The sequence below is a fragment of the Onychostruthus taczanowskii genome, unplaced genomic scaffold (genome assembly GCF_017590055.1).
Source record: "Onychostruthus taczanowskii isolate IOZ18803 unplaced genomic scaffold, ASM1759005v1 scaffold23, whole genome shotgun sequence".
In the NCBI taxonomy this organism is placed as follows: domain Eukaryota; kingdom Metazoa; phylum Chordata; class Aves; order Passeriformes; family Passeridae; genus Onychostruthus; species Onychostruthus taczanowskii.
In genome coordinates, this window is record NW_024499573.1 from 12,150,450 (window position 1) to 12,164,430 (window position 13,981).

Sequence of the window (13,981 nt, forward strand, 5' to 3'; positions counted from 1 at the left end):
CGCAAGTACTATGTGTAGGAAATTAACTTGATGGTTAACATAATGATTGATTTTATTTTTCAAGAAATGAAAGATGCAAAGAATGATGCTTTTTGGAGTGTTGTTACTTTTGAAATGATAACAGTAATTCACGGTAGTTGTAATTCAGAACTCACTGAATGTTACGAAAGTCTCCCAAGTAGTATGTTTAGAATACTTCAGAGTCTAAATTCTAATACTTTAGAATTTGAAGTCCAGAGTCAAAAGTAGTGTTTATGATAAGAATGAAAGGAAATTATGTTTCAGCAGCATTTAACTGCTGAACATGTCACTTTGGATAAGGATTTGATGAAGCAGTAATTATTAATTGTACTGACTATAAATGGATACACTTTTTGGACAGTAAATAAATATTTAACAGCTTGTGACTTACACTAATCTAAAATTACTTGTTAATAAAAGTTTCCAGAAATTTATATAAATGTTTTAAAAAATAAATATTTAAAATTCAATGGTTTGGGGGTTTTTATGTCTATTACTGTGGATTGCACAAAAGGATTGTGTCATAGCACATGTGAATTGGACATAATATCTTACATCTATTATATTCCATTTGAAGCAAAGGTGCTTTGGAATTCATCTACAATTTCTGTGGTGTTTTACTAAAATTGATTTTTATTAATGTTATTGATCAAAAATTGGAGACAGTAACAAGACATACACTTTGGTTATCTTCTCCCAAGCAATGCCACCACTGAGGGCTGATCCATTGCATAAGGCTACAACAAATGGCTTCAAAAGGGTGTTTCCAGCAGAGCACTGAATAATGTAAAAGTATAAGTTCCTATTTAATTGTACATGACCCTTTTGAAATGCCAACTCTTTCTTTAAAAAAAAAAAAGTTCATTCAAAATGTATTAACAGGAGGAAATTTTATTAACTCATAATATGAAAATTCCCATTTGTAAGAGGAGGAAGGAGTTAATTTTTGAAATTGGTCTGTTACAATGAGATTGAGTCAGCTGGTTTATTAGATTTAGGAAATCTTTTTTAGTCATCTTTCCTATTGGAGGAGATGCAACAAGAATCTTCACTGCTTAGATGTTTCCATTAAAGATTACAAGCAGTTTTTTTAAATCAACTTGCTGAACTTTTTCTTTTCATGACTTGCAGGTTGTGTTATATCCAACGTCCAATAGCCCAAAGTCTCCTGATCTGCATAAAATGATAGTTCCCAAAAACAGCCAGGACAGTGACCTGAAAATTAAACTGGCAGTGAGAATGGATAAACCACCTCACATGAAGCACTGTGGGTGAGTGCCCATTTCCTGGCTGTCTCTATTTTATTATTTTGTCTCGCTGCGCCTGTGTTTTAACAAAGTATCTAAAAAATATTTAACAAATTATCTAAAATCATAAAGTTTGTAGAACATTGTAAATGTCTGAAACATTTCCTATACTATGGTATTATGTTATATCTTCATTTTATCCAAAAAGTTTTTTTCAGGAATAATGTTCATTTCAGATGTTCAGTGATGTGTAAATACAGATGACAAGCTACATCTAAAATGCAGAACTAAGAGTACAGTCTCATTTAGATACTGGTTTTGAATGTTACAATTTATGGCACTTTGTTAAAAAATATTTAGGAGAAACATATTTTCCCATTAAAATAGCATTAATTATATACCTGAATAAAGTGGTATTTGCCACATAGTCTTCCTTTCTCTGTCTGCTGTATGGTCTTTCTCTTGAAAAAAATTTATCTATGAATGCTAGTTTAAGGGTGTTTTTCTGTCTAACACCAAAACTGTGGAACAGATTACTCATAAAGACAGCTCCTTTAATCAACTGCTGCCACTATTCCTCAGCCCACCTGCAAAAACAGGTAGTGTTGCTGACAGTAAGCAAGTTTGTGTCTTTTGTTATAAAGCAATCAAAAAGAATCAATGTATGTTCACGCTATATGGGTTTCTTTTTAGTCTCCTCCTGCTTGTATTCTGCCCATTGTACACAGGCAGTAATTGCCAAAATTTCCTGTGCATTATGCTTTCTTTAAAAAAGCAACCAAACTGACTTAAGTTTTGTCAAAGTGTTAATCAATTGGGCTCAAATTTCCCAGGTATCAATCGTATGCCTCATTTTGGTTTTGTGAAACTTAGATACAGATGATTAGGACTGCAACAATGGGACTTGCCGCATGGGGAGACCAGTGGCTGGTGACCAGGAGCTGTGGGGAAGGGGAGGGAAACCAATCATGGAGTCAACAGGGGACTGGAGCTACTGTGCTTGGAGACTAGAACTGAGAGAACTTCAAAGCAGGGCAGCAAATACGTAGGGGAAATGGGCTAATGTAGCAGGAGAAAGCAGGAAGACTCAGGTGACATGAATAAGTTGGAGTAGAGAGCAGAGATAAGTGTACTAAAGCATGATGCTGTCCTGTGAGTCCCACCTTCTGCCCCATTCATTTGCACTCACCAAACACCTGTGAAATGGTTCGGTGGTGGTGGCACACCTTTGCCTAGATCCAGCCCACTAGCGTGGATTCAGTTTCCTGCTGCTGGAGGTATTCAGCTGCTGCAGTAGTGCAGAGTGCAGGGAGGCACGGTGCTTCCTGCCTGCCCTCTTCAGCAGCCTTGTCAAAAGTCAGCCATGGAGGCAGGCTGACTTGAAGCACATCAGCAAAGAATGATGTCCAAGAGATTCATCTGCACATGACCTGGTTCAATTGCAAACTTCCACCCTAAACACATCAGGGATATGTCGTGCTGCCATGTTGTGCTGCCGTGCACCTATCCCAAGCAATGACTAGGAGAAGTTCCAGTTTTTAATCAGGTCACTGATAATGTCAGGATCATGCTGTCTGCAACCCAAATTAGAGTATAACATGCAACTGGATCCAGCAACAAGGAGAAAGCTCCAGTGTTTCCTCTCATCATGCTCCTGTGTTTCCCCAGAGGCTTTCTTGGTAAGGAGCTGTTCTTCTGGGGTCTTCAGAGGGTCTTCCTCACCTCCCCAATTCAGTTTTCCATACTGGTTTATATCAGTACTCTTGTCTGACCATTAAAGAACTCAATCAACTATTGCTGTCAATAATTTAGTTCAACCATTATCCCTTTTGTCTGCTGCTGATGGTTGTTTCCTCAGATTGATTTTGAATACTCATCTCCTGGCACTGTGATTTACTTCTACATTTTACTTCAGGGTCATTAGTGTAACTATTCTTCAGGCAGATATGTAGTTCTTTCCACCAAAAATGCTCTAGGTCAGTCATAATTTCCTTTTCTTTATAGCTATTAGCTATAAGGATTATTATGTAGACACTTGTTAAGGAAAGTTAAGGCAACAACGGATATGTGGACTTCTCCAATATTAACATATGTGAAATGAAATAAAAACTTTATAATTCCTTCAATAACCATTGAAGAGATTGATGAGGTACTGCAGGAAACACTGGAGTTGCAGTGAGAGGAAGGAAAAGGTTATTTATTTGGAGGGAAAAAAACACCTGCAAGCAGAATTGTTAGTGTGTACAGTCAGGAACTATTAACGTTATGAAGAGCCATTATCCAGGCACTCCCTGCAGCCTTCTCTTGACTTCCTGGGTAAGTATTAGTATTAAGTGGTCATTTACTGTTTTTTCAAGAGGAATTCCCATCTGCTTCAACACACATATTAAAGCTGTTCTGGGTCTGAACTGATGCTGTGTTATCAGGGAAATCTGCATTTGTGAAGACAATAAAAACATGTGATGGATGACGGGCAGTATAATCAGAAAGGCAGAGGAATATTTTGCAGTTAAAATAGTTGAGGGTTGCTTGAAAGAAACTGACTTTTATTCCTATTTTGTGCTGCACAGAAAGACTTGTAAGACTTCCTGTAGTAACTGATGGTATGTTATTTGTTTCCTGTATCCAGTTTGATAAATTGGAATCTGATTTCATAGAGGCACATGCTACTAACAGCTATTAGCTGAAGTCGGTGGAAATGGGGCTTTAAATATTCATTGTGCTGTTCAAGTACAAATATCCTAAAAATTAATGTCTGAAGACTAAAACTTTTAGTATTTCAATTGTCTTGTAACTGAGGGAAAACAGTACCACCTCCCAGGATCATACACATATGAAGGTGAATCTTGGGAAGCATCTGGTAGAAAATGTTCCCACACTCTGGAGGAGCTGTGCGAGTGGAGGCACTGTCACTTTGCTCAGCCAAAGGTTTGTGCTCTGCTGAGCAGGGTTATAACAGTGCCAGGCTCTGCAACTCCCTGGAAAACCTGCACAATATGGAAATTCGAGTCTCTCTGTAAAGCAGGGTCTGCATAAAACATAATGAAGGAGGCCATAGGATAACATCAAGTGCTGAAGAGTTCAAAGGCAGCTGCTGCTATCCTGAATAGTGAAAATGACAGGGAGATTTTTGTCTATGTCTATTCTATTCTATTCTCTTCTATTATTAGAATGTTGTCATATATTTAAGTACAGGGTCACAGAGTACATAAAAGGAACAGATACAAAAGGATGACAGAATGTGATCATCCTTTCTTCTGGAATTTCATCATGTCTGCAAGTTGAATTTTACAACCTTTATAGTAGACTTCTAGTGTAGTTAGTGTGTCCAACCCAGCTAATTTATAATTCTTCATTGTATTTTTGGAGGCATCTCAGGCCTTATCCTTAACCAATGTTTGAACTAGACAATTTACATTTTCTGTATGTCAGAGTTAACAAACTAACATACAAGATTCGTTGTCTCTCAAAGGAAAAAAAGGCAATCTTGGCATTACATAATGTTTTTCAGATAAGAGTCTGAAAATTTATTCAGAGTTGAATTCAAATTTTGTCCTACAGCCAATTGCAGAAGGATGGGTTTTAGTAGATTAATACTCTGTCTAAGATAATTACAGTAAGAGACAGTTTTGTAGATATGGGAACTGTACCCAAATATTTCAGGTTCTGCAGGGTTGCCAAAACACATAGGCCCAATCTAATGGTGGTTTTCAATTTTATCTCTTGAGAAAATTTTCCTCTTTTTAAGACTGACTTTACTTACTAACACAGGGGATATGTTCAGACTTCAAAACTTGTCTTGCATTTATGCTTCAAGAATATTTAATTCTACAAATGATACTATCAAGTAGTAAAGTCACAAATAGAATTCTGGAGTGCACCTTCAAGTCATGTTCTTGCTTTGATTCCCACAGTCATAACCAAAATTTATATTTAAAATTAGATTATAAAGGGATTTTTAATTATGAATTGTAACCTTTCTAAGAGCAAGACATAAAAATCTTTATGACTCAACACTACTGAGAATCTCAATTGCAGTTCATTTGTCCTTTTCCAAAAAAGAGGTTTATTTTTATGTTGACACATTAATACAGTCAATCTAGTGTTACTCCAGTAAATTGACTTTAAAAAAAATTAAGGAAACAATTCATGTTTTTTCTATGTATTCTGTTACATGCTTTAAAAAATGGAGCACTATTATACATCTTACAGTAAACATAATCTTATTACTTATTTTACATTTTTATTTTTATTTTTGCATAAAAGGCTCTCAAAGTGGGAATTAACTTGACTGATAGATAATTATCCTTTTGTATCTTACTCCTGTCAATACATTACAAGGCAAAGCATTCACAGCTAGTCTGAGTAGTGACAAGGTAAATATCACTCTTTAATAGGGATTTGTAGAATAGTTCCAATTATTGACAATTCATGATATTCCAGATTCCTTTCTCATAATGTGTATTGTATTTACTTTCTCACATAATGTGGTAACCTTTCCCTTATCTATAATTATGACCGCATACCAGATACTTTTAAAATCTCCTTTACTTAGTAAAGCAATCATCCATGCAAAAGATTTTTTAGCATTTCTAATTTTTTTTCTGTTGCAATCTTGAATCTAAAATAGGTCATCAGAGGAAAGAAGTAAAATTTGAGCTAAAAACTTCCTCTATGAAATGCTAAAAGTCTGTTTATTTCTGTTGAGTTACAATAGCAGCATTAGGGAGGTACTGTTTGCTTCAGGAAGGCTCAGTTGGATTTCCTTAATTCATAATTATATTAGGGTTTAAAACCCCAGCAGGACAGGTTAATTGACTCAAGATCTGTGGGTTACTCTAAATATCTTCTCTAATGCATGGGGATTTTTTGATGTGCCTTTGCACATCTGCGTGCATTTAAATCATGCATTATTTTAAAAAGTAGATTGAGTTGTATCTTAGCATAGCCTAGTGGTTACTAAAAGGTATTATTCTGTTGCTTCCAATCTATAAATGAAAAAGGAATACTGAGATTTTTTTTTTAAAGCTTGCTTTAAAAGGATTAGTAATGGTCAGTGGTCTTACCACCGGAAAAAAAAAAAAAAAAAAAAAAACGAAAATAAATAAAGTCAAATTAAATTTTACTAATTAAACAGCCTGAACAGGACAGTATTACTAAGTGGTAGTGTTTGGGTTTGACTTCCAAAGTAAAACATTTCAGCCCCACCCTTGCCCTGAACTGTTTCCAAGATTTGAAGGGCAAAATTCATTCTTTTATGTTCTGTTCTGCTTTCTTCTATGACATGTTGCATATGGAAGTGATATACCTTTAATTTCTTACACTTTTGCATTTGGAATAAACATTCTATGAACATTTATCATTTTCTCTCTCATCTGTAAAGAAAGCATTTCGGTGAATTCTTGAAAATTGTTGTCTCCCTAATAATAAAGAATCTGTGTGAAATTATTTTTCTGTCACAACTTGTTGATGCTTTGTGGTTTTTTGTTTATAATTGTATTTTGAGACTATAAAGATCACCATTAATTTGCTAATGTTTTGGGGTTTTTTTTCTCTCTTTTGCACTTGAAATTGGCCAAGATGTTCTTAGGAGAGCATTTATAAACAGTAAATACAGGTACTGGTTCCTGAATGTGACTGACGTATCACATTTCTCCTCCTGCTGCTGTAGTTTCAGAACTAAAGGAAATCTGTGAGATGAATGCTCTGGTTAGCAGTCTTCTCAGATGTAGAATTAGAGGATAAGTAATTATTTCTTCTCATTTTTATGACACTTGTCACACATCCTTAGAGAGGAAGATGAATATAATGTGGTTTGCAGCTGAGTGAAATGAAACGCAGGAATACACAGAGATCACCCAAGGTCACGCGCAGTTTGGTGACAAAGCTGAGGATGGCACTGGGGTCTGCTGGCTTCTCAGTGGCAGGGCTGTCGTGTGTGCCTGTCACCTGGATAGACCACAGTCATTGCTGCTGCTGAGCTCATAACTCAGCTGAGAGCAGCCTCGGGGGCACTGGAGTCAGCCAGAATGGGGTGGTGCCAGCTCTTATGGGCTGTCTGTCCATGGTCACCTGGCAAAGAAGGGCAGGATGAGAAAGAGAATTACCTTTGCAACTTAAAGATGTGCAATCTGTGTTTGTGCAATCTGATGAGATCTGCTCCCACTTTTATTATTTCAGAAAAATATGCAAGGTGAATACATAGAAATTACTCTGTTGCAACTCTGGGTTAATTGTACAGATAAAGTAAGATGCCAGAAATACAATCATGCTTCTCTTAGCAAGCACTGCGATAAAGTAAGATGCCAGAAAAGAAATCATGCTTCTCTTAGCAAGCACTGCAAGATCCCTGTCACAGATAAACCTTCAATTTGAAATGTGCCATTCCTTAGTCTGAGTCAAAATATACAAATATGTCAGAATAACTTAAAAATTGTTTTACCAACAGTAAAAGGACGAAATAGAAAGAATTTTTTGCTAATTTAAAACTTCAAGTTTCATTTTTCTTAAATGAATAGGTGTAGTATTGCTTCAAAGTGAAGGAAAGTGTTAGTAATCTAATAATACTTAAGTGTTTCCAACATCTTAGAAAATCCTTACTAATGCTTGGTATTATATGGTAATATGAAGCATAGACTTCTTCAATTAGTGATATGTTCTATGAGAGAAAACTTTGTATATTACTTTTCAACAGTTACTGAAAATATGTTTCTCCTTAATGTTTTTCTCTTTTAAAAGCAAGAGCAGATTGTCCGAGAGATTCATTTTGCTTTTTCATTTCTTACAAATATAGCCTAATTTCCTCAACCAAATATTAAAATACTCAAATACTTACCTAATTACAGCATTTCTTCATCTATGCATGTAAACTCTTCTGGATCCCTTTATAGTATTTGATTCATTTTTCCAAGTTTGTGTGCTGCATATCTGGTTGTAATCATAAAGTCAGCATAGTAGCACCATCTAGCTTTCTGTTTGCTGCTGTAGCATTTCTTCTTAGAAAAGGGTAGCAGAGCAATGACTTCAGCTACTGCCTCAAAGAGCAAAGTTCTCCCTTGTCCTTTGGTAGAATGCTTACTTTTTGGTTTGTGAATTCAATAACAAGAAGCATAGGAGAAGTCAGATGGAAGCTGTTGAGTTTGTTTGAATTTTGTAAGCTTTACATAACATGAGATAGTTTGCATTCTTTTCTGATCATTCAATCATATGGCCTCACTATAGCAGCCAAAACATTTAGGTGTTTAGGCTATGTAATCATTCTCTGAGTTTTCTCAAAGCAACTACTAGGCGGGTGGGGTACCTTGACATGTTGGTTTATCAGTGCTAAGACACTGGCAATTGAAAACAGAAAAGGTGCACTGGAGGTAGTAAGGTAAACTTTTCTCTATATATAGAGAAAAGTTGCACTCAGAACAGTAGTTAGTATCTTTGTAATTTCTACTACAATTACTCCTAATTAGTCTCAAATAAATTTAGAAGGCAAATCTTTCTAAAAATGCTTGAGAGACTGCCCACTGCCAGCTTTTTTTTGAGATGACCAGCATCCATATACAAATGGGAGATTTTTCTACTAGCTTTGTGCCTTTGAAACTCCTCTGTGAAAAGATAATCCCCAGCCAGTCTTCCTCATGTGTAGGAAAGGGATGATTACCACAAAGTAAAGATGTGTTCTTGATTCATGAACCAAATAACAAAATATTCCTGATTCCTGTTTGTCACAGTTGTTGCCTTGTGAAATCTTGCTACTTGTTGCAGCACAGTGGGATGCAGCAGTCTGCTGCAAGATGATCCCATCACAGGAAATGTGTGTATTCATCTCAGCTGCATCTAAGTAAAACTTAGTCTCTCCCTCTCACCATGAATTTATATTGTTTGCAGTTTTTCTTGACTGTCCTGTTATTGGCTAATGGGATGCAACAATGTTTGCTCAGTCTACCTGGCCTCTAGCACCCAAGTTGTCCAAAGAACCTCATTCCCATCTACTCACACTGAGGAACTCTTTTCCAAAGAGTACCTTACAAGCTAATGGGTATGTCTGGAATACAGAAAATGAACAACAATGTATATTTCCAAAGGAAATTGTCTCATAATGAAACTTATTTATGAAGCAAAAGGGAAGTGGAGATTTCTTTTACTCTGATTGAAGAGGTCATGGGACTTGGTAGCAGAGGTGTGGAGCCATAATAGTTGGCCAAAACCCAGGCATTGACACAGTGATGCCAGTACCTGCACTACAGGACTGTTGGGGTCACTGACATGTTCAAAACACTTTTGAATTAGAGTTGGCTTATGTTCAGACTCAATTCATGGACAATGTGACCATGTATTTACTTGCCATATACTTTGAAGACACTGGGCAATAGATTTCATTGTAATTTCTGACAGGAAGGCATAAAGAAGTATTAAAGTTTCAGCTGAGTTTATTTGACTTCAAAGACAAAGGAAGTGTGAACTAAAAAGTTTCATTTCCCAATCCATGTGCCTAGTCTAGACCTAGCATGTCAATCTCAGGTTTGATCAAGACAAGCACTGTAGCTGTAAGTGGCTCTGTAGTGCTGAAGCAAACTGTATTAATGCAAGGTTTTTGCCACTCATGGAAGATATGTTGTGTGGCTGATGAAATCGGCTTTCTTTGAATTTCAAACACAGTGTATTGTTGAAGAAAAAATGTGGGGTTGGTAAAAAAAACGCAATCAGCACCTGAAGTCTGCAGCACAGCAAATACCACTGCATATTCAGGAATGCCTGCTCCTTACTTTACATCAAGGTGTGCCAAAGTGTCATCTAACATCTAGCACCACAAATCTACATCTAGAGCATATTTTTTTTACTCAGTGAAAAATCCTGGAGAAGGATATGTCACAAACTGCTATGAAAATATCCTGAATGCAAACTTCAGAATACTTCATTGAATAATACTTCATAATACTTCATCTGCTGGAAAAGATTGGCATGGTTGATCTGTAAGTTAACTACAGCATGAAGTTAACATGATTCTTTTGAAACCGTAAGAGCTTTTCAAGAAAACTTATGAAGAGGGGATAATCTTTCTTTGCAAGAGTAAATCACAGACAGTTGCTGACTCTGAAGATCTGAGACCCTGAACACAAGCACATGAGTATCCCTTTCTGCAAGATCAAACTCATAAATCTCAGCACAGAGTAAACCCGAGTATTTCAAGGACTTCCAACATTTGGAATGAGAATACTGAGAAGGTAACAGAAAATGCAAAAAAAAAAAAAACTAGTGGATTTCTATTTCTGCAGAAATATTGGTCAAATTTTGGTCCATAATTAATAAACAATTAAATTGAGTTCAAAAACAATGGTGTATATTGTTTATTTTGTCAGTGGTTCAAAAATGTCCTTCATGTAGGTGTAACTTTATCTTGCTAAATTCTGGCAAACCTGTCCTCATTTTAACATTTATAACGAAACATACACTTCTATATATTAAGGTAAACATTTCCTATGTACGTTATAAGCTGCACTTTTAGTGATGAAGGTGTTCCTATTATTATACCAAGGTGTCTCATGAGAGTAGTTTCTGTTCTGCTACTTTGTGCTTAATGCTGGTATTTCATTGTGCTAAATGAATGTTAGCATCTTGTCATGGAGAAAAGTGCTAATGTGATAACTGTCTTCATTTAAATTATTTTGCTATCATACACTTTTACAAAATCAATTTACTATAATCAGTTACTTTTTAAAAATTAAATTGAACTTCACGAAAAATGACACATTAAAATTGCATTAATGATTGATTGGATAATTATAATGGGTTAATTCAAAATTACTGTGGAAGAAAGAAGCAAAAGTGTTTATCCTGCTGCTAGATACTTAGAGAACAGATTATAGCTATGAGCCTGATTTTCAACCCTTCGCACAGTAATTGCTTCTGAGGAGGCGCAGGGAATCTTTGAAGATCTTAATGATATGCCACTGCCACTTTAATTGCTGAAAGAAGCCAAGAGAATCCTAATTGCCAAGGGAAGCATTACTAATTAAGGTGTCATTCTTCATTTATTCCATAGAAATTAATCTGAAATATTTGTAAAAGCTGAGATACAAATTTAGATCCAAACTCACTTAGCTTAATCACAACAGACTTCATGTGAAAAATATCTATGGGTTAGGCAAGGTTGATCATAAAACTTAAAATATTTATTTTCTTAGGAAAAATTTTGGTTTGCTTTTCCTCATAACTTTCTTAAAAATGAAGTAAAATAATTAAGAATAGATTAAATAATCTGGTTTTATTAATATGTAATTTATATTTAAATTGTGATTCTACCCTCACATTAAAAAACTGTTACAACTGTTTAAATAGGGTGTTTCTTTTTTTATATTTCACCTTAAAGCTCCATACTTCTGAAGTGTTAAGATGGGTTTTCTTCAGCTCTGATGGGCAGAGTGATGCAAGTTCAGTTGTATAAGTATATTCTTTAAATCATAACTGTAGCAACACTTGTTCAAAATCTCCTTGCCTTCACTAGGATGGAGTATGCATAATTGGTTAGGTATAGAAAATCCCCATGAGCAGTACTGCATGTGTGTGAAATCCTTCTTTGGCTCAGCTTTGCTAAAGTCCTTATTCACCCTCACAAAATAAGCAGTTGGGGTGAGTGGTCATGCTGGTACTTGTCCATTTCCTGCATACTGGGTTTTGTACCTTGTTCTCTTCTCAGCTTTCTTTAATGCAGTTATTCACATTCTCACTGTGTCCTAAAGTCTTCTTTTGGCATGGATTGTCTCTTGTGGTTGGCCTTAATGGTGCCTTGCATTCATATATAAATGCCAATTCTTTTTCCTCTTGTTATGTAACATCTCAGAACCTATGACCAAACACCTCAGTGACCCACAGAACAGCTAGATAGACTTTTCTAGTTTATACTGTCCATTTGTAGTTTGCAATTCTTAACTTTAAAGCTCTCCCCATCGCAACTTCTTGGTCATTGTGTGCATGTGTTAGGAAAAAAATTAGTGAGAAAACCTTTGGCAGCAATTCTCAGCTCGTCACAAAAAAAAGAGATCATTTCCAGGCCATAAAGATGATGATGAGCTGTGCTGCAGCATCACTTAGGACTTATCATCATAGTTTATGGGATTGACTCCAAATTCCTGTCTTCTCCATATGGGCAAATTTGAATGCAGTATCGCTGCTGAGAGAGCCTGGTCAACTGAGAACCTTCTAGCAGCAGCCACTTGTTACAACAGTGGGATGAGATTCAGCCCTGCACCAAGAAGGCTAATTGCATGTGATAAACCATGGAGAGAGAATAATTAAAGAATTAATTGTTCATAGAGCAGTAAATTGGGCTTGTCTGAGGCACCTGTGAAGGATGTTTAGCCACTGATGGCTACCAAAATTATATTACCCAATACAAAGAACTGGGAAATCTGGAAGACCTGATCTCTGTTTGGCATTTGTCTTCTTGACTGCAAGGGGAACCAAGTGTGAAGTGTGCCCAAACAGATCTGTACAGAAACTCAATGATTGCTGGGGATCTGATAATCACCTCATGTGCATTTCTGGTGATGTAGTTTAATCTCTGCCCTGTCTTGCCTTAGGCTCACAGCACCTTAGTGGCTGGAATACTTGAGGTACACTAGCTGAGCACGACAGCTGGTTTTGTTTAATGAAAGAGGAATCTAGTTCATCTGCCATGGATCAATTCTGCAGTGTGAACTGCTGCAACTTTGGGGCAATAAGGGAGTTTTCTTCATAAGCACACTCCTTACTCAGACTAATTAACCAATGTAGATAAATGCTTTTTTCTTTAGGTATTTGATTTAAGTACCTGAAAGGGGTTGGGCCAAACTGGGCAACATCTTCAACTGATCAAAAATCAGTGGCTTAGAAGTTAGCATTTTTATCATGGCTTATTACATTTGTGATTTTCACTGCTGATTTGAATTTTGAGATCATTTTAGATTCTTAAGTAGAATGCACTGTGTAGAAAGTCTTAAGTAGAATGTACTATGTCATAGACCAAATGAAAGAGAGTAAGAAACTTGGCTCAGTTTTTCGTAGTGTTGCTGCAGAAAAGTGTGCCTAAAAATATACTTCCCTCATAGCTGGATAGCTGACAGCAATTCTTTTTTCTGAAGCTGAATGTTTGTAGATCTCTAATATTTTCATCTGGTTTAAAGTCTTAGTTTTGAAGAGCAAGGTAAGATCTGAAGCAAAGGTCTAAAGACTTAAGAGTACAGAATTACTCTTTAAGGGCAATAGGCTGGGCATGGGATGTCATTTTACAGATCGTTTAGTCAAGCCATTTAGAAACACATTCTGAGTAATGAAGACATCCAAATGAAATTGGAGTTACGCAAGCAACACATCTGGGACAGGTGTTAAATATTGCAAATATTGCCGGTAGCTGAGAACACTTGCTAGGCTAAGATCTCTACACGTAGTACATGCATTACAATTGGGGGTTTTTATTTATTACTGATGAAAATAAAAAAAGCTTCAGAGAAGGGAAACCAACAATTTTTGTAAATACAGCTTTACCATTGTTTTGTATATTGAGAACAATGGATCCAATTTCAAATAGAAAATAACTGTGATCCTTAGGTTAGCACTGGATGATTAAGTTAATGAAGTAATCATGTAATGTAAAATTTTATTGTCATTATAGAATGTGAGTGTTCAACTTAACCACAAATACTACATTCATTTTTAATTGAACTGTATATAGTCTCCTTAATGGA

At 36.0% G+C, this 13,981-nt stretch overlaps 1 protein-coding gene across 3 annotated transcripts in view; it reads left to right on the forward strand.

Moving 5' to 3' along the window:
- CADPS2 (calcium dependent secretion activator 2) overlaps positions 1-13,981 on the forward strand; it is a 280,371-nt gene that overhangs the window by 145,864 nt on the left and 120,526 nt on the right. For all 3 annotated transcript variants that reach the window (XM_041405503.1, XM_041405505.1, XM_041405506.1), the window contains exon 8: positions 1,153-1,292. In XM_041405503.1, coding sequence (XP_041261437.1) covers positions 1,153-1,292 — 140 coding nt within the window. The remainder of the gene's footprint in view (positions 1-1,152; positions 1,293-13,981) is intronic.